Source organism: Chanodichthys erythropterus, chromosome 13 (genome assembly GCF_024489055.1).
Source record: "Chanodichthys erythropterus isolate Z2021 chromosome 13, ASM2448905v1, whole genome shotgun sequence".
Taxonomy (NCBI): Eukaryota; Metazoa; Chordata; class Actinopteri; order Cypriniformes; family Xenocyprididae; genus Chanodichthys; species Chanodichthys erythropterus.
This window is the reverse complement of record NC_090233.1, coordinates 46,271,637-46,293,464: the sequence shown is the minus strand read 5'-3', so window position 1 is coordinate 46,293,464 and position 21,828 is coordinate 46,271,637. Positions and strand designations below refer to the sequence as shown.

General features: G+C 37.9%; 1 protein-coding gene across 1 annotated transcript in view; it reads left to right on the top strand.

The window, feature by feature from the left end:
* The window catches only part of kiaa0825 (KIAA0825 ortholog), a 183,261-nt gene that overhangs the window by 56,827 nt on the left and 104,606 nt on the right, over positions 1-21,828 (top strand). The window contains exons 9-14 of the mRNA XM_067407308.1: positions 2,360-2,510; positions 6,272-6,462; positions 9,591-9,773; positions 9,902-10,027; positions 14,207-14,346; positions 21,282-21,461. Coding sequence (XP_067263409.1) covers positions 2,360-2,510; positions 6,272-6,462; positions 9,591-9,773; positions 9,902-10,027; positions 14,207-14,346; positions 21,282-21,461 — 971 coding nt within the window. The remainder of the gene's footprint in view (positions 1-2,359; positions 2,511-6,271; positions 6,463-9,590; positions 9,774-9,901; positions 10,028-14,206; positions 14,347-21,281; positions 21,462-21,828) is intronic.

Genomic DNA, 21,828 nt, shown 5'->3' with positions numbered 1-21,828 from the left:
GTGGAATAAAGGTGAATTGCTCTTATTCCATCATCTAAGATTCAATTATTGTTGTGCAGAAAAAATATAAGTACACTCATACACACCTCGGGTCGTTAGCGACCCTATACAATTTTTACAAAAAATGAATACAAAAATAGGCATTCTTTTATAATTTTATGATTTTTTTCTTGTTATATTCTTTATAATGAATTGATTGAGGAATACCAAGAAGGTTGAAGTCTAACTTTAAAAAATGAACGAGGGAGGAGGGTAGTGAATGACGTCCCGGGTCACTAAAGACCCGATGTATGCATTTAAGGGTTAATACGTAGCAAGTGACAGTAAAGGCAAGTATAATGTTTCAACACATTTCTGTTTCAAATAAATGCTGTTCTTTTGAACTTTTGTATTCATCAAATAATCCAGAAAAAAACTAAGGTTTACACGAAAATAATAAGCAGCACTACTGTTTTCAACATTGTTAATAATGAAGAAATGTTTCTTGAGCAGCAAATCAGCATATTAGAATGATTTCTGAAGGATCATGACACTGAAGCAGTGTCACAAATATCGATATTTCGATATGTATTGATAGTACTGAAATATCTGAAACGGTTCCAATACTCCTGTTCTGCTGTATCGATACACCGATACCCGCTGCGCATTCTCACTCTCTCTTCTCTCCGATGGCGAATTGACACACACCAGCCTCCTCTCATTCACTTGTTTCGTTCGCTCGGGTTAAATACTTTTAGTCATTTGTGGAGGTTTCGCACTCACACCAAAACTGATCTAAAGTGGCACTCTCATAAAGCTGCCTCTCAAACAGCTTGCGAGTACCAAAATTAGTTCTTTTTCATGGCTTATTGCGCTTAAACGGTCAAACACATACAAAATCTTGACTAGTATTCAGGTAAATACAGTCAGTTTTGTAACGGAAATATTTCAGAGAAAAGGCATGTTGTGTAACAGTATATTGGATCCATCCATGCACATGGTCTTAAAATGACAGCAGCCTAATAAACCTGATGCTGTCTGTCATGTTAATCAAAGAACAAAGCAAAAGAGAAAATCAATCACTGCTCTTGACTGAATACCTTTTGTAACTTTAATTCACACAATCACAATGAAAACTATCCAGTGTTATTTTACATTTGATTGCTTTAATTTCTGTAGTATTTCCTACATGGATACTACTGTTAGAACCATGTGAAAAACTTAAAGCCATGTTTATTTCATTCGTCTCTGTATTATACTGATTTTATTATATTGGGTATTTTATTTTAATAATATTTCACATTTTTACAGCACTTTTGATGAAATAAATATGTAGCCTTGTTGAACCCCAGACTTTCAAAGGGTAGTGTACACTTTAATAATTATTTGAGCTATCTAGACCAATGAAATACATTTTTAATGGTAAAAACATACCATTTTCTTAATTGTTTTGTTTTGTATTCCACTAAACAGCCATAAATGTCTTTAAATCAAGATAACCGTTGTGTAAGCTTATTAAAAATCTTATTTTATTTTACTTCATTTTGAATATATTATGATTCTTTTTAAAGAAAATATAGTGAAATTTAGTATGGTTTATGCTTAATACAACAACACGAAAACAACTAGCCAGAATCATAGTCTAGAATCTTAACAATCTTCTTATTTGCATTTCAAATGCATAAACTTCTGATTAAGATCTTAATGTGTGGCCCAAGTATACAGTACATTTATCAAATGCAGAAGCTGTACCATGTTTCTGTAGTGGATTTGGTCAGGAAAGACAGTGAAGTCTGATCCTCTATGCTGTGGTACCCCTGATTTCATAAATAACTCCAAATCTCTCCATGGATGATAAAAATCTAATATAAAACGGTATATTAAAAAAGTCAGCCTGGGTTTGACCTGTGCATTTGTACATAAAATGAAAAGTGTTTGGAGAGGGTGAACACTGCTGAAGTTCACCGGTTTATAGTACACTTTGTCAAGCCCAGGTTTTCCTGGCCAGGCAGCCTGTCAGACGGTTGCCAGATTTACTAAAATGCAGTAATTGGATTGTAAAGAACCGGAGTGAGACGTACGTGAGCCGGTGGGCTCTGATAGAACTATTCACCTATGTGTTTGGAAAGTTCTAGCCGAGAATGAGCGACAGAAAAAGAGTGAGATAGACAGAAAGGGGTATCAGACCATATGTGTGGCCGAATACTTAAAGGGAGGGAGTGAGAAAACATTAGGGAAGGGAATAAGGAGGTGTTGAATGATTGACAGCTAATAATAAAAGCCATTTGCTGATATTAATCACTTAGTGGCTCTTTGACCTGTAAACTACACCGCCTTTGCCTTAAACCATGCCTTGTGGCTTTGATGTCTCCAACACCAGGCCTCTAACTCTGCTGCCTATTCAGAGAAGCCAGGATGTGATGGCAGCCCTGCACGATCACCTGACCAGCTACTGCGTCCATGTGTGTGCCACTAGTATACTGCAGGATGCCGAGAGCCACTACTGGAGTGACCCCAACCCATTTTACGAGGTACAGATGGTTATAGCTTTTCTGGCAATATTTTAATAATAGTTCATGTTACGTGTAAGGCTTCTCTTTGGGGTTGGGTTAGGATATTGGAAGACAAAACATCCTGTACTTTTGAAGTGTGCTCAAGGACAAAGCTGTGGTTAAGTCAAACGGCATATCACATTCAAAACATAAGTGCATTTGTATTGAAATGCAGTGGCATTGGGCAATAAAAGATACATTGTATTCTTAAGTAGGCTCCCTCTTAAATTCTTGGCTGCTCTTGCACATTGTCCTTGTCTGTTTAGTTGATCCAAACTCAATCTTTAAATCCCCTGCCATACTAAAGAGTCTCTCTTTTTTTTTAAACATATACATACCATCTTATTTAAAATGCTTAATGTTATGCACATTTGTAACCAAATTCCAGTCTCAGTCAATCTGATGAATTTTATAGAACTAGAATGTGTTTGTGTAAAACTTTCTCTTCCATTAAAAAAAACAAAAACAACAACAAAAAAAAAAACTAAAATAAATTTTTCTTTCGGCTCAAATGACTCATTCAGTCTGGGCAATATATTAAACATTGATTTTTTTTTTTTTTTTTTTTTTTAAGCAATATACAGTTTAGCATTGTGGTTATAGCAATATTGGAATGCCTTTAAATGCCCAATTTATTAATTATTATTTTATTTTATTTTATTTTATTATTTTATTTTGAAGGTCTATTTGTTTTGTTGACGGGGGATTATTTGGAAAAACATTCCCAAAATTATTTGAAAACATTATTTTTCATTATTTTTGCAATTGATATGGAGATTTTAGCTTCATTGATTTCCATTAATCATACTGTCCATTTTAATCAATCTATTTAATCAATATTATCATTAAACAGTTTGTTTGCTTCATTATCTGTGATTAAAATTAAATGAAAATTGTAATTGAATTGTATTATTAAAATGTTTTAGATGTTAAAAAAACGTATATTTGTAAAGCACAAATATTTTTCTAGCAATATCGCTAGCTACAAAGCTCTCAGTCCTAGACCTTTCTCAAGTCTTGTCAATGAGGCTTGTGGTGTCCTGAGGCAGCGTTAGACTCAACCAGCCATTCCCGTAGCCCGAACCTTAGCTCCATTAAGACACCCTCGCACTCATAAGCGCTCTCACAGATGCACACGCACATATCCGCCCATTGCGGGGCTGTGGGGCAGACTGGCCTGCTGTGTGCAGGTGTGCGGCTGGCTCTGTGAGTCTGCGCCTCTGTTGACCTGTATCCCCTCTTCCCCCTCCTCTCTTTGGCCTTCTTCCATTCAGCTCTCCCTTTTACTTCCTCCTGAGCAAATGCCAAAGGGCCCGAGTGCTTCCAGAGGCCCGGTCGCTAGCACTAAATCCTTGGATCCGGACATGTGGTCATGCCCCTGTGTGTCTCTTTCTATGGCTGACTTAGCCGTGGCTCACTGGTGGACCACGTCCCAGCTCTCATTAGGAGATGTAGTACATGGTTGTTAATAATCTCTCTTTGGTCACACTGTGAACTCCTAATGCTGCTTCCTCTTTGCCTGAAAGTAATTAGCCTCTTAGAAAACCAGACTTTCTCGTCCTTTTTATCATTTTTCTGAATTGTGTTTCCATTTTTTAGCTTTTCTGTTAGAGCTGTTGAGCATGTATCACAAAATTCTAAAGCATCTCAGCAATGTAAATCTGACCCTTCGGTCAGCTCATTCCTGTTTTGCACTACATTTGTGCTCTGTAACTTTTTGCAAATCATTTCTTTAAAAGTGCAGAAATGGCTTCATGCACTTATTCATTAAATGCTCACTGAATGTGGCAATTTTAAGTTATTTTTTAAATATTTTCCAGTCTTTGGAAATTTTTATAACATACAGATTTCTGTCATTTTATCTAAAAGGATAGAATGTTTTAGAGCAGGAATTTTTAAACTACGGTCTGAGGAGCCTTAGGAGGCCTGTGGAATTATTCTTGTGAACTTAAGATATTTATTAAATATGTTTAACATATAGCAGTCATTTTAAGACTTTTAGTTAATTTGATATTATTACTGTTTCATGATGCTTTCAAAATACATAAATTGTACACAAATATAAATATAAATTATTCTATACATTTATTTATTACGTTTTATTTATGTAAATGTTATTTATAATATAATAAAATAATACATAATTGAATTTAACTGAACATTTTTCTCTTTAGGAGTATACAGTACTCTAATAGTGGGTAGACAAATTTACGGTTAATTTTGGATACAACATGTAGTTTCACACTTAATATTTTTTTTTTTTTTCTAAATGGGCATTTATACATAAAAAAAAAATATATGTATATAGTTGTCCTTGCAATTATTTTGTTCCATTATTATGCTTGTTGTTGTCATCTGTTGACATTGTACAAGCAGAATATGGCGGTTGGTCGGTGTTGTATTTGTCCCGCCCCTCCACTCTGATTGGACTGCTGGCTAAGATTTGACAGTGATGAGCACAGCGTTTTACTCAAAGTTGAACATTTTTCAACTCAAGGCGACCGGTAAAAAACGGCGAGTGCTCAGCTCTTGAGCATGAAAAAGACGCTCAGCGCCTCGTTACGTTCCTGGCTTCCTGGCAAAAAATGTGGCGCTCCCATTGAAAACAATTGGAAATGTATGCTAGGCGTTGGGAAAAAAAAATGCTTTGGTGGACAGGCGGCCTTACTGCATGCACCGCAACAGACTATTAAAAATGGTGGTTGAAATAAAATGCTACATGGAGTTAACCAATCAAAATGCTCAAGAAATCAAACCATTCAGCATGTTCAATGCCCAAGTCCCATCCCTGAAAGTTGCTGAACTTTGAAAAAGTACTACCTTCTGAGCAGGGACTTTCTGAGGCGGGAATTTTTTACCCCGAACTTCAACACCGAAAGTCTCCTTTGATGGTCTTTGGCATCATCAAAAAGTTTGAAAACCTCTGTTTTAAACTGAGACAAACCAGCTAATACCATCACATAATTCATCAAATATGTTGTTTATACTTGTTCATGTTTATGCTGTTTTCTCCCACCAAAAAAAAAAAAAAAAGAAATCACTTCCTGGAGGATGATGTCATGGAACTGGCTTTTGTTAGTTGCAGAAGTCTAACAGGATGGAAAGTGAAATTGAGGGCACAGGAAAAACCTATAAAATCCAATTAAAACAATATTCCCAAGCAAACCATGTTTTATTTGAACTATTGTGATTAGAGAAGGGAAAAATGAAGAAACATCTGGAGAATTTCGTAATAAATTGCCAGTTATTAAAAGGTATGCTATGGACACGATCAGCCCAAACTTTAAAATTCACCTAATTGTGATGTCGTGGGGGAGAGGAAAAAAAAAAATACAGAATATGATTTCCATTTTAAAATTGTGAGTTATATTTCACCTAATATATTAAGTCCCACGTGACATGATGAGTCTTGCATAACAGGAATGACCCGGTCATTTTGGTCTCTGCCATTTCGACTCAGTGTGCATGTATGTCTGGGTAATGTTCAGATGAACAGTGATTGAATATCCAGATTAAAACTTCAAAGTATCCATGCGCTCTCTCTTTCTCTGTGGTAATGAGGGGTCCAGGTGCAGCGTGCAGGTGGCATGACCATGAGGGTCTAGAGGAAGATTGTCTGGAAAGACCTTCTGTCTTTTTTCCTTTCTCGTCATTTTGGTATTTATTTGCAGTGATATCATCATCATCTCTTTACCAGTCTCTCTTTGTCTCCTTTTTTGTCTCCTCCACCATTTTTTCAGGGTGAAAGGTGTTCTTTCTCCATCCAGATGTGGCACTATTTTCTCACAGGCCTGCGCAGTGACCTTTGGGGCGCTGTTGCCCCCGTGCATGCCCGGCAGACCTTGGCCCAGGTGCTGTGTGAGACCCTGGAGGTCTTAGTGCAGAGGTACTCAAGAGCTCAACCCTCCTACAAAAGACTCCCCCAGATCAGGTACCAGATAAAAGGATGGTTTGAAAATCTGCCACAATTAACTTTAGAACTGTTGTTTTTAAGTTCCCATTCACCATTGTTTATTCCATTACATACCTTTAGACAATATTTTTTTGATTTTTTAGAAAGATAGATAGATAGATAGATAGATAGATAGATAGATAGATAGATAGATAGATAGATAGATAGATAGATAGATAGATAGATAGATAGATAGATAGATTATAGATGTAACTACTGAAATGAATTACAGCTGTAATTAAATGCAAGCACTTTTAAAATATAAGTAAAATGTTTGTACTAGTGCTGTCAAATCGAATAATCGCGATTAATTGCATGTAACATAAATGTTTTTGTTTACATAATATGTGTGAGTATATATTATTATATGTATATATTATATTACATATGTGTGTGTGTGTGTATATATATATATATATATATACAGTACATACACACATATATATTACGTAAACAAACTTTTATGTTCGATGCGATTAATCACAATTAATAGATTTGACAGCACTAGTACACAATAAGTTTATTGTATCAAATGAATTATTTAAAAGTACTTTGTAGTTAAAGACACTTAAAGCTGCAGTCCGTAAGTTTTACCTCTTCGTCGCCATCTCTGTTCGAAACCTGCAATTGCAGTTATTTGCTGAATTATCATCTTTACGTGGGTTGTGCATCGGCACGGCTCCTCAGCGTGGATGAATGTAATGTTTTGAAGAGAATGTGTGGCTGTCAGTCACCACACCAGTAGATACTGTACTTCAGAATCACAGATTATAGTATTGGAAGTTTGACCAAAGAATTTTCATCAAAAAATGTCAACTGAACAAGTAACAAATCTGCCACTTTTGTTCTGACCAACTGTGAAAAACAGCATTACAATGAATCACGCTACAAATGTTGATTAAATTTAACGATTGCTTAGCTCATATCACATCAAACCGCGCAAATTATTATTATTGTTGCACCTACCAGTTCCACCCAGATTAGAACACATTATTACAAGCTTACCGTTGTGAATCGAAAGTAAGGAGATGGTTTTGGACACCGAATGGTTATGTACTTTTGGATAATTTTTAACCAAAAAAAGTTACCGACTGCAGCTTTAATACAAAGTTGGACCATATATTTATGTTTTTTTTTTTTTTTCTCTCCTCAACATTATATTAATAAAATACCATTTGCTATCCTCCTAATTATTGTATAATATGAGTTTTGAACATGCTGGATTTTATATATTATTTCTCATGTACAATTTCTGTGCACCATATACCATTCTCATGTGCATTCATTTGTTGCGTTGTGGAAATGTGTCTCGCTGAAGTGGCCATGCATGGTTAAAGTCACCCGTCTCCGTCTTATGGTCAGCAGTCACACTCAAGCTTCTAAGAGAGAGCAGTCGTCCATGCTGTCTGATCGAATGATCTTACAGTATTTCTGCCGCACTGAGACGCACAAGCTCACCTTGTATCAGGAACCTCGGGCTTAGCAGACAGTGTTGAATGCTTTAGTGATCATGCTGGTGTTCGGCCCCAGGGGGTCAAAGCAGATCTCCAGATTTGTAGAACAGTCTCTCTTTGTTAGCACATGGCCCTGCCTCAGCGCCTGGCGGAGGGCCCGGTTCTTTCATGCTAGACCGGGCCCAACCGCCCAGGCCTTGTGCGTAGCATTAACACATACTTAAAGTGGTTAAAGATGCCACAAGAGCACGCTTCCCCTCCACTCCAGGACTGATGAGAAAGAGCAGATCGCCCAGGGCCGATGGGAAGGAATGAATGGAGGGAACGGTTTTTGTTTCAGCAGATGAGCTTTGCTGCAAGGACACCCGGTTATGAGCTCTTCAGTGCCGGGTGAGCTCAGGGTCTGCCAAGCAGATGGGCTCTGACTCTGTTCCCTTCTCTTTTTCTCCTATCTGGTGAAAGGGGAACTTTCGCTGTGCTATTAAGCAGAACTTGGTGGTAGGTGATGAAAAGTTGAGTTTGATAGGGAAACCAAAGTGGGTTACTCGACCTCTCTGGATACTGAGAGACTGTACAGAAGTACATAATACCCACATTTAGTGGTTTGAACTGAGCAGAACATGCATTTATTTGAGGTTACTTACTGATACATATGTAATTGAAAGTAGGGGTGATACGGTACTATATTGGTTAGTGGTCGATATTGGATATTGTTGATTTTCCCTATTTTTACGTCAGTACTACTGTTCAAAACTTTGGGGTCAGTAAGATTCTGTAAGATTTTTTTAAAGAAAAGGAAAGCTGTATTAAAGTGATCAAAAAGTGACTGGAAATATATTTCTATTTTAAATAAATGCTGTTCTTTTGATGCTGTTCTTTTCTTTCTTTCAATTTAAATCATTTTTAACATTGATAATAATAAGAAATATTTCTTGAGAAGAAAATCAGCATATTAGACTGACTTCTGAAGGATCATATGACAGTGAAGACTGGAATAATGATGCTAATATGTGTATATGTGTGTATATATGAAGAGTTCAGATGCAAAAGCCTCTAAGTGCCATCTGAAATTTTCTTCTAAAATGAGAAATAAATCTGAAATAAATCTTATTATCTTCTAAAATAAATCTAAAATAAATCTTTTTTTTTTATTATTTTTTTTATCAAGCTTGTATGATTATGTTCAGTAAATTCACTTTAATGGCAATGCAAATTACCTATTCATTGACATTAAAGTGTAATTACTGAACCTTGATAACTCCATAATGTGTTGAGGGGATTTGAGATAAATGCACTAAATTTATATATAATATAATTTATAATTTATTAAAAGTGTGATTGTGACATAATCCTATCTATCAGGGTGTGCTTCCAACTCTATACTGAGGTTAAGGTTTGGGTTAGTGTTTGTTTTAGTATTATGTTGACAATCAGCACTGTGATTGACATGACCAATGGAATCTTCCTATTAATATCCATGATATTCAAATTAAATAATCAACAAGCAAATTTGGCCATAAAGTGTAGTTCTATCAAATACCACATATTACACACAAAGAAATATTACTTTTTGCTAGAAAATCTTGGTTTGGACACAGTGTGACAGTGACACTGAGTTATTTCTAATATGAGGTGTCTCATTGCCTCCTCCAGGGTTGATATTACAGCTATTCTGCTGTCCGTGGAGCATCTGATGTGGAGTATGTGTGACTCTGTGGAGGTGTTGCTAAGGCCAGATGCAGCCCGTGGATCTTGGATGTGGTCCATACACAGCCTGTGTAACCAGCTACTGACCGTACTGATCATCCTTACATCACCTCTAGCAGAGCTGCACAGGTGACACAAGAGTTAGGATAAACTTGGATTACTGAGACCTAGAAGGGCAAGATTAGTAATTTGATGAAGGTATATGTGTATTATTTATTTCATAGTTTCTCTCTCACTCTGTCTCAATCTCTCTCCAGGGTTTTTCAGGGAGGCTGTGGTGGAGGAGGCAGCAGAACTCCCAAATTTCCAGAAGGAGTGAACAGTCGTGACACAATGTGGCTGAGCGTAATGAACCCTACACTGTTCACAGAGGAGCTGCTGAGGTACTGACAGTATTGAGCAACAAACCAATGTGTTAAGTCAGTAGTCAGTTAGAATGAGTAACCCATTAATGCCATTTTTCCCTTCAGAGATGTCTTCTGTTTATAGAATTACACTATCATATAAAAGTTCGATTAGTTGCTCACCAAGGCTGCATTTATTTGATGATACATTAAAAACAGCAATATTCTAAAACACAATTACAATTTAAAATATGAATATATTAAAATAATTATTTGTTAATATATTTTAAAATGTAATCTATGCCTGTGATGACAAAACTGAATTTTCAGCATCCCTAATCCAGTCTTTAGTGTCACATGATCCTTCAGAAATCATTCTAATATGCAGATTTGGGGCTCAAACTAGGTTATTATTATAATCAATGTTGAAAACAGTTGTGCTACTTGTTTTTTTTTTTGTTTTTTTTGTGGAAACCAAATGATCAAAAGAACAGCATATTTTAAAAATACATTTAAATATTAATATAACTAAACAATGTAAAAGTCTTTACTGTCACTTTTGATACATTTTATGCACCCTTGCTGAATAAAAGTATTAATTTCTTTCAAAACAATTTTACTGACACAATAGTTCATATGAACATACTGTGCCTGTTTTTAAATGTATTTTTGACGTAATGACTATTGAGGTGGATACGTCTTCAATAATAATAATAATAATAATAATAATAATAACAATATACTACTTACTTAGATTCCATAGACACAATAAAAACATCACCAGATTTCACTGTACCTCTATTGCTGAGTCCATTTTTAAATTTAATTACAAAAAAAAAAAAAACAAACACACGCAATGTAGTGAGTTGTTTCAGCCCAGCCAAATGAGGCTAGCATGGCTTTTCAGTTTTCGTTCATGTGTTAAATGCACACAAACACAGTCAATACATTACTGCAGTCACCAGACCCCCAGACTCACGGCCCTAATGCAGGCCAGATGCAGATGCCATAGTTAGTCATGCTGTTTATGCTGACATGCGCTGCGGGTCTTCAGCCCGGGTGTGAAAGGCTGAAATGGAGCCTGTAGGAGGACTGTGAAGCCAGGCAGAATGTCAGCCACATCTCACATCACCCTTCTCAAGCCCCCCAGCACTGCTCCAGACTCCCACTCCAGCGTGATATCATTGCGTGTCCCGCTTACACAAATCACCGGTCGTCAGCCCCACCGGCTCCACTTCCATGAAGTCGAAGGGATTTAAATTAGTGCATTTTTATTGCCTGTTCCTTTTTTATTTATTTATTTAGCCTCGCTGTGTTCAAGACTCCCTGAGGGTCTTGCGGTGAGGGCCCCGCCAGAGCCAAGAGGCCATACACCAAAATCAAACTCTTCTTCTTACTCAAACACTCTAACAAACTGACAGTTTGGATTATTAAATAAAAAAGTAATAAAAGAGACAAGAAATATCAATAAATCAAGGAGCATTATGGGCAGGAATATTTTTTTCTTCTTTTTTTCAGTTGATCATGTTCCAGATACAGTGAAACCTGACCTCATGGTATAGCTTACAGATTTATCAGGACCATTAAAGTGGGATATCGGGTGGATTACCGGGCCTTTGACTTGACAAATCGGTTGCTTAAATAAAGCATAATGTTCTCCTATGTAGCAGAGCTCACCCTTCTCTTAAACATTTGTTCTTCACCCAAGGTCAGGGATAAATAATGATATTTAGTGGTTTGTGCTAAAGTAAGCATGACTGTTATCACCACTGAGACGTCAGTGGCCATTTGAATATTTGTATTTATTTATTTATATATTTTGCATGGGGCACATTTATATGATACTTTTAGAACAATATGCATAAATGACAATTTAAACACTTGGGGCCAGATTTACTAAACGGGGCAAATTAAATTAGCGTGAGATCGCAATCCCATTAAAGAACACAATTAAAGAACACAGACGCAACTGGATCATTTCCATAATGACCAACGCAATCTACCAAGAGCAGCGCAAATTAGCGCCTGGTTTAAGACATACTTTTTTGGGCGTTAAATAATGGTGCAAATACCAGTGAAATGACTAGCTCAAACCTTAGTAAATCGGTCAGCTGCAAAAATAACCCTGCCCATGCCTTTTCAGTGCTATTTTTTTCACTGCATGTCTTTAGTATTTTTTTTTTAATCCTAAAAGATTGTTTGTGCTGGCACAAGCTGTTAGTAAATCTGGCCCTTAATTATATATTGCTAAATAGCAATAGCCATTGCTAACTACTTTTTCTATTTATTTTTTTTTTCTACTTTTTTAATTTTTTTCTGACGACTTTTTCTTTTTCTAGTTGCTAATTTACTTTTTCGTTAGAATTGTTTACATGCTGTTTCAATACAGATGATCAATATTAGCTGATTAAAGGTGCTGTTGTTCAACAAATTTTCAAAATGGGGGTTCTGTATTCTGTAAAACAGGTTGCATCACTTCCGGTAGACATTTAAGGTAAACGTGAATATAATATATCCATGAAATTAGATTTTTTTCTTTAAAAAATATAAAAAAAAGAATTAATTCCCCCACTTCTGTTTTCAACAGAAGTGTAAATAATTTATTGTTTTTTTTCTTTTGTAATTTAGTTTAGCCCTAATAATATGGTTTGGTGCAGGTAAGCAAAATACCCTCCTATCAGCTTACCGGAAGAGAACATTACAGTGCAGTGATGATGAAAACCGTAATTGACCATCATCAAGGTAGACACCATATTAAATTTTACACAGCTGAAAATGAGGCTGTGAGGGATAGACTTGCAGTTGTTACAATGGTATAAATGTCCAAATCACATGTGTTTTTCAAAACTCTCTTTCAAATCTGTTTTATAGAGGTTTTTTTTTTTTTTTTTTTTTTTCGTCTACTGAATCTCTTTTTATAAAGATGTTTCGTCAGCTGAATTGAATTAAACAGTACAATCCATTGAACACTCTGTACTTTTATCCTCACGGTCTTGTTTCATTCCTGTCAAAAATTAAACATGACACTGCTCTGACTGAGGTTTTTTGGTTTTCCGTGTGTGAGGGCTCTTTAAACTGTCTTCAGACAGTGGTTGAGCACAATGAATATCACATGACATTGGGTTGTTTGTGACAGAACTATTGTTCTGAAGTGTTCATTTGACTGAAGAGGAGATGTCCTTGGATTCTTAACATTTTTTACCTACCAATGCTCTCTTCAGAACAACTGTAATGCAGCTTTACACTTTATCCAACTCTAGTCAACTTAAGAATCACTGAAAAGTTTTCTGGTGAATAAATGGAAAATTGACATTCTATTGTATGTTGTATTTTAATAGCATATTTGCTCCTCAACAGAACAGTGAAGAATAAATGAACCGCAGTACGTTATTTTAGTTTTGTTTGTGCATTGTTTAATGGTTTTACTTTAGCACTGTCTATTTAACATAATCTATTATAAATTATAAAAATAAAACTGAAAATATAAAAGGGTTTAACACATTTTGGGGTCTGTGGCATTAAGAAGTTTGAAACCCTTAATTTAAGGTACACAATTTGATGTACATTTTCATGGTTATCATTAAGGCTCAATAATTCACAAATGCAAATAGCAAAGATGATTTACATGATTCAAAGATTGCAACACTTTCTTCAGTGATATGAATTTTGTGGTTTAATATATATATATATAATGTTCTGTGGACAATTAATTAATGCATGTTATTTCAAAAATAAATATTTTTCTTCATAACTTTTCTTTCTGGCTTACACCACCTGGATGAAATCAATTCATAATATATTAAACTTTCTATTCATAAAGAATCCTGATTAAAAAAAAATGTATCCCAGTTCAGCAGTTCAAATGTTTTTAATATTGATAATAAGAAGAAATTTACATTTAAAATTTAGCAGATGAGCTTTTGTCCAAAGTGATTTACAAATTAGAACAATAGAAGCAGTTGAACCAACAAAAGAGCACAGTACACATAGCAATGTTTTGTTGTTATTTTTTATGAAATGTTTCTTAAGCACTAAATTAGCATATTGGAATGTGGTGACAGTTTAAAATTACATTTAAAATTTCAATATAAAACAGTTATAATGCAGACTTTTGTGAACATAAGGGACTTTTTTCCAAAAACAAAAACAAAAAAAACTTAATAATCTAAATGTTTGAGCATTGACAAAACCTTAATTGATATGTTTCTATTGTTTAAGGGATTTTCCAGTATCTGAGGGATCTTCTTTATGTCTGTTTGAGCTACTGGTGTCTGGACCTTGTTATAATCCAGCACTACTTCTGCAGACCATCCTTCACAAAGACTGCTTACTGCTACAGATCATCATCTCATACTCATGTAAGTCTGACACATTACTTGTTGAACTGTGAATGTGCCCTTACCAGTGATGCTTTTTTTTTTTTTTTTTTTTACTCTTGCTGTATTGAAGCAAAATATCAAAACATAGTTTTGTTGACTTATCAATGAGTCTTCAATTTCACATGTTTGAGTCTGATGTAGGTTGCATCTGCGCTTAACAGAAGAGAGGCATGCAACAAGAGCATACAAGGAGATGTTCTTTGAAGCACATCAATGCTTTCATTGGTTTCCACAAATGAATTTAGTACAATTTATTGGTGGAAAGACTGATTAGCTGTAAGGATGGCCCAGTGACCTTGCTGCTCTTAATAGCCTGCACCTGTTTTTAATGGGTCTTTATTTCGCACGCATCTTATTTTAAATAGGCTGTTGTGTGCACTTGTGAACTGATCACGACGATAACATCGCGCGAGTCGCCCAACACCTGCACGGTGGAACCATGCCGAGTCCTTTCATTCTTGCAAAATAAGCCATAGAAATCGTTAATTGCTAGTCTAAAATTTGAAATTACACTCTGTTGAATTTGCTAACAAGTAAATGTTACCTTAGATCTTGAGAGGCTGGTTTCAATCAGCCACATTTGATACTCTTTTGCGGAGTAGGGCAGATCCACCTGTTTTTTAGACAATCTCATGCGTTGCTCAGTTTCATCAGATTTGTGTTTCATCCTCAGGCAGATCAGAGATTCATCCGGACTGTTGTGAGAATGTCGTTTTACTCACTCATCATCGCACTCATCACCCTCCTCATCATTTCTGAATCAATAGAGCTCAGTTATAAACACTCATGTGAGAGCAAAGTGAATGACCTTTAAAGATTTTCCTCTTTCTTCCTTCCACTCTGAAAAGTCTAACCTTTAAAGGCTGTTTTGTGCTTGCACATTAATTCACATTATGGCGGAGCTCATTAATAACCAAGCTCGGCTGAGAGCACGTCTTCCTGCGTGCTCTGGTGTGGGAATCACGTCGCCGTAAATCAACACTGCCTGGCCACAGCCTGGCTAATTAAGAAGAAACGCGGTGGCTTGGTTGTCTACCGTTTAGAGAAACCTCTTTTAAAGTTCCTCGCTCGAGTCGCTGTCTCTCAGCACAGTTTGGGAGCGCTTAGTGCTAAGCTGTGCTCTAAATAGGAGCTTGTTCGTGGAATTCTTTAAGGGACTGATAGCGATGTCTTGTTCCAATTAAGAGCCTCTAGTGGAAACTCATCTGTGAGGCCCGGTAGAAAATCAACAGGTGTGTTTGTTGGCAACACGTCAAGGTTGCAAAGGTTTGTTAGCGGAGGATAGAATTGGTTTGTGGAATCCCCTCTCTTGAGAAACGCCAGCAGTTCATTTATCACGGTTCATCTGGCGGCTCATAAACAGATGATTGTAAAGATGCAGGTCATTAACCTGTCCAGCCCTGCACTGCCCCTTGTGGCCATTCACATAAGTATGCTTTTTTGTAAAATTTTATTTGTCTTTTAATGTTTTGGAAATTGTTAATTGGGGATTTTAGACATGACAAACCTTAAATAGCATTTACTGTATCTATTGACAAAGCGGTTTAAAAAAAGTTTTATTTTAATTTGATTGTTATTATGAATTTTGCTAATTACTCTATAATTATGCACACATTTTTTGTACCCTCATTAATTGAGTATCATGAGTTCATATGAGAATTCATTGAATAGGTGTATTTTTTATCAGAAAACGCTGAATGCAAAAATAGTTATTTAAAATTATACATTCCATTATGCATTAATATAAATTCTAACCAAGAATATTGTATTGATGATATGATGTTGCTGGGGAAAAAATAAAATTATAATTATAATTAAAATTATATATATATATATATATATAGTTACGTTTCTAGTGTGTAGGAATACGCACAACGAGGAGAATGGGATCAAAGTCCAACTTTACTAGATAATCCAAAATAGCATACAGGGAACACAGGAGTGTAACACACACTGTAACGAGGTTAGTAGATATGGGAAGAAGGAGGCGGGAACCGGCGAACATTCAACGTAACTTTAATTCAAAAATAAACAAACAACAAAACGAAAGTAATGCCGGCAGACCCTCGCGGACGTCTGCCGGCCACACAAACATAATAAAACATAAAATAAAATCCAGGCCTGGTCCTCTCTCGTCCTTCACTGATGTCGCTCCTCCTTTTATGCCTCCGGAGCTCCTCCGTGAGAGACTCGAGGCCGGCACGCCTCGCAGGTGACGCTCATTATCACTCGCGTCACCGACCTCGCGCCGTTCCCTCACGGCTCTCGCCCGCCCTGCTCGTCACACACACTAACATACAACGTATAACAGAACAAACACAAAAGTGAAGGGTGAGTGAATATATACAAGTCCCAATGAGTGCTAATGATGATGATGATCGTCCTCAGGTGCATGTGATGATGATGAGCAGGTGCAGGGCAGAGGGGATGCTGGGAAGTGTAGTGCAGGAACCAGTGGTTGTAACAGTATCGCCCCCCTCCGGCAAGGCGCGTCCTCACGCCGTAGAGGAACATCCAAGGGGGCGGGCCGGAGGGGGTTCAGGAGGTGGACGGTGAAGCTGGAGGATGAGTCTGATGGAGGCCCAGTCCCCAACCAGGATGCTGTACATCATCGATGACGACCCAGGCGACCGCGACGGAGCCACAGCGACGACCATCCGAGGAGGATGCAGGGATCCTGAGGGCTGAGGTGTAGCTGGAGCGACTGAGGGCGGCGACGGAGCCTGAGGGAGGGCGGAGCTAGCTGGAGCAGTAGGGGTGAAGGGCCGGAGAGCAACGGATGGCCCGTAAGTCCGTTGCGTAGGCGGTGTGACGTCCGACCCAGGTGCAGTTGACGGTCCGAGGCAGCTCCGCGAAGCCGATGGCTCGAAGGTCCCAGCAGACGACGAGGGAGGGAGGAGCGCAGGTGAAGGAGTCAGGTTGACGGGTTGAGGAGGAGAGACGGGGACAGATGTTGGAGGCGGAGCCACGGGAACTTCATGCCTCTGAGGAGATGGCTCACAGTGGTCCCGCGGTGTCACCACGTCACTGAGAGGAGGTGATGGTGGTGTAGCGGGACTGATGGGAGACAGCTCGGGAAAAACAGCAGATTTGGTTGGGGTCAGGGAAGACGGCAGAGAAGGAGAATCTATAGTACATTCCAGTAGAGGATGTGGCAGAGAGAGACTGGTAGAAATGGGAAGGTCCAATATAGAGTTCTCAAATAGCTGGGAAGTAATGTTGTCGGTGGACTCACTCTCAGTGACGGGTGGGTGGGTGGGGCTTCTCTCCAGCTCGAAATCCTCAACACCTACTCCCTCGCCGCTGAAAGGGACCCCCGACTCGAACTTCTCAGTTGGAAATACCTCAGGCTCCGGGGTGATGTCAGGTTCGGTCGTTCCTCCTGGCGTGGGCTCAGACGTCACAGCGGGGTCGTTGTTTCCATCGGCGGTGGGTCTCAGGTTGGGAACTGGGTACAGGGGGTTTCCGGATCGGGGCCGTTGAACTCCACGCATTTAAGCATAGTTTCCCTCCAGTTCAAGCCGGTGGTATCAGGCAGCACACAAGGTCCATTGTAGCTCGCCCCGATCCGGTATAACTTCCTCAAGTCATCATCCTCCAGCTGACTGTTGACGGCAAAAAGGAAAAAAAAACGTGAAGAAAAAACAAAAAAAGTCATGGCTCTCCTGAGCCAGGGCGATGAATTTAGCCCATTCATCCATTTAGGGCGGTCTGTTATCCTGTTACGTTTCTAGTGTGTAGGAATACGCACAACGAGGAGAATAGGATCAAAGTCCAACTTTACTAGATAATCCAAAATAGCATACAGGGAACACAGGAGAGTAACACACACTAACATACAACGTATAACAGAACAAACACAAGAGTGAAGGGTGAGTGCTAATCCCAATGAGTGCTAATGATGATGATCGTCCTCAGGTGCATGTGATGATGATGAGCAGGTGCAGGGCAGAGGGGATGCTGGGAAGTGTAGTGCAGGAACCAGTGGTTGTAACAGTATTGGCAGTGTCACAAATTGTGTGTTTCGCAAAGTTTGCTGCTTCAACTGTTGTGGTGTTGATTCACAAACTTCATTGGCAAAGAAGAGAACTTTATCACAAAAACCCAAATTTTACTGGCTAACATCATTTCATTAATCATATCATCAGCACATGGGAGATTTGATTATAAGAGCAGACTGATTGCCACAAAAGGAGGGAAGAAGTGCTTCCAGTCGTTGTGTTCTAGTGTTAGCCATGGCTATCTCCAAAGAAATATGTGCAGCCGTCATTGCTTTGCCTCGCTTGCAAAGAAATTGCTGCAAAGAATATTGCACCTGAAAGAACCATTTGAAAGATCATCAAGAAGTTCAAGAAAAGAGGTTCAACTGCTGTGAAAAAGGCTTCAGGACATCATAGAGTGTCCAGCAAGTGCCAGGACTGTCTCCTCCTGAGGAATCAGCTATGAAATTATGTCACCACCAGTGCAGAGCTTGCTCAATATTGGCAGCAAGTGGGTGTGAGTGTATCTCCACACATAGACAATGGCCTGGTGTCAAGGAGGGCAGCAAAGAAGCTACTTTGCAGTACTTCCAACTCCACAGATCTCAATCCAGAGAACCAGTTGCCAATCCTCAAAGGCGAGTGTACAAGCAGAAGTCCACAAAGTGTGATAATCTCCGAGAACTAATAAGGAAAGAATAAATCGCCATCAGTCAGGATTTGGCCCAGAAGCTGAGTGCATTGCAGAGGTTATGAAGAAGGCCAACATACATATTGACTCTTTGCATATATTGAATGTTTTTGCCAATAAAAGCCTTTAAAACATGTGAAAAGAATAATCTACAAATACTGAAGCAGCAAACTTTGCAAAACACAAAATGGTGAAAAGATAGAACAAGACACCAAAAAGTCTCTCACCAAGTAAAATGGGATTTGTAGTCTACTGTTTTCCTTGCACATGCAGCAAAAAAAAAAAAAAAAAAAACAACACGAAAAAAAAAAGCAGAGTCGATTCCCATCAGTCCCTCACCAGGAGCAGAATTCAGAGTCCCTGTTAAGCAAAGCAGTATTAGCTAACCACACGCTCTACTACGACAGGTAATTTAGGCCTGTCATTTCAAAACAGTCCAACATTTATCAAAAAAGTGCAAACAGCAGCCTGCTTTTTATCAAAGACACTCATTGAATGCTGCGTTGCATTCAATCGACTATTCAAAAGCCTGTCATCTCTAGGAAGCGAGACTGACGGGCTGATCCAAAGGCACAACCATCCTGCATCTTTCTACAACCCCACAGGTCTGACAACATTTAGACAAGGGCATTCAGTCATATCTTGTTGTTGTGGTCTCATATTTCATGTGTTTGTCCAGACAGTCAATTGGCTTTTTGCCTTAAAATGGACCGTACACACTGTAAATTTCCTGTGCTAGGCTCAAAGTTATGTTTTGTTTAGACTTTTGTTTTAAAGGATTAGTTCACTTTTAAATAAACTTTTCCTGATAATTTACTCACCCCCATGTCATCCAAGATGTCCATGTCTTTCTTTCTTCAGTCGAAAAGAAATGAAAGTTTTTGATGAAAAATTCCAGGATTTTTCTCCTTATAGTGGACTTCAATGGGCACCAAACGATTGAAGGTCAAAATTAGTTTTACTGCAGCTTCAAATTGTTCTACATGATCCCAGATGAGAAATAAGGGTCTTATCTAGTGAAACTATCGCTCATTTTCTGGAAAAAAAAAAAAAAAAACTTTTTTAACCTTAAATGCTCATCTTGAACTAGCTCTCTTCTTCTTCTCCTCTATTTGAATTCCAGCATTGTAGACGCTGCTAAGTGTATTACTGCCCTCCACAGGTCAAAGTTTGAACTAATTGTTATATACTATTGAACTAGCATATTGCATATAAAAATTAGTTCAAACTTTGACCTGAGGAGGGCAGTAATACGCTTAGCAGCATCTACACTGCTGGAATTCTAATAGAGAAGAAGAAGAAGAAGAAGAAGAGAGCTAGTTCAAGATGAGCATTTAAGGTTAAAACTTATATAATTTTCAATTTTCATTTTTCATTTTCATTTTTTTTAGAAAATGAGCAATGGTTTCACTCATTTGGTATCATGTAGAACAATTTGAAGCTGCAGTGAAACTAATTTTGACCTTCAATCGTTTGGTGCCCATTCAAGTCCACTATAAGGAGAAAAATCCTGGAATGTTTTCATCAAAAACTTTAATTTCTTTTCCACTGAAGAAAGAAAGACATGGACATCTTGGATGACATGGGGGAGAGTAAATTATCAGGAAAAGTTTATTTAAAAGTGAACTATTCCTTTAACTGTCCAGTAATTCAGATTAGTATTAAGTGACTATATTAGAGCTGTACGGTTAATGGTTAAAAGATTGCGATCTCAATTCAAACACCCACGCAATCTTATATCATTCAAATAATCACAGATTTACTGAGATTAACGTTTATATTTTGGATATAAACATTGATGTCTATGGTAGAGATCAAAATAGAGTAACTGTCGTGCTTCAAACAACAATTGTATCGATTACATTGTTACGCCACTAGGTGGTGACGAGTGACTGTTAAAAATGTATGTGTCATTGAATCATTCAAGATATTAATTCAAAAACAGATACATCCTGTAACGAAACATACAAACTATTTATGAGTGAGTCATTAAATCATTCATTCAAACCGAGCCACACGAGCCAACCTTTGCTCCCCACATGCATCAGTGAGCCTTAGCCACCCATGACCCGGTTGCCGGTTCACCACTGTTTTGTCCTTGGACCACTTTGATAGATACTGACCACTGCAGACTCACAAGAGCTGCATTATTATTGCTAAGCCATGCTATTTTTAGCATTGTGGTTATTATTTGATTTATTTTTTGTATATAATTTAAAATAACCATGGTAATGTGCTTTCAGGTCTCTGTGTGGACAGAGGAATAGAGGTGTCCCCTGATACTCAGACAGCAGCTGCAGAGTTTTTAGAATCTGTTTTTGCCATCCTGTCCTCCCTAAACTACTTCCCCAGGGCTTTAAGTCGAGCGCTGGAGGGATACCTGGACCGGAAACACCTTTGGGAGCACTTTTACAACTTAACAGGTGCAGAATTTGCAATGCTCTGTCCTACATTTGTTTAGACTTCAAAAAGACACAATTTTAGTCAGATGTGCCCATTTAGTTACAGTCCAGTTAGAAGCCACTATCACCATGTGCCCCCACTGTGTCCTCTAATTGCCTCAATATCAGATTTGACCAGCTGGAAGCCCATCATCAAATCAAAGCCATAATTAAACCTTTAGCTGTCTCTTTGATTGCTTATTTATTTACATGTCTGCCTTCTCCTTTTTCCTCTCTGTAAAAACCACAGCATGAACATTTTCTGTTATGCTAATGGTTACCGTATTGATTTTGCATGCTGACATAGAAACTGCAATTATCACCTGACACCTTTTGATTCGGCTTTGAT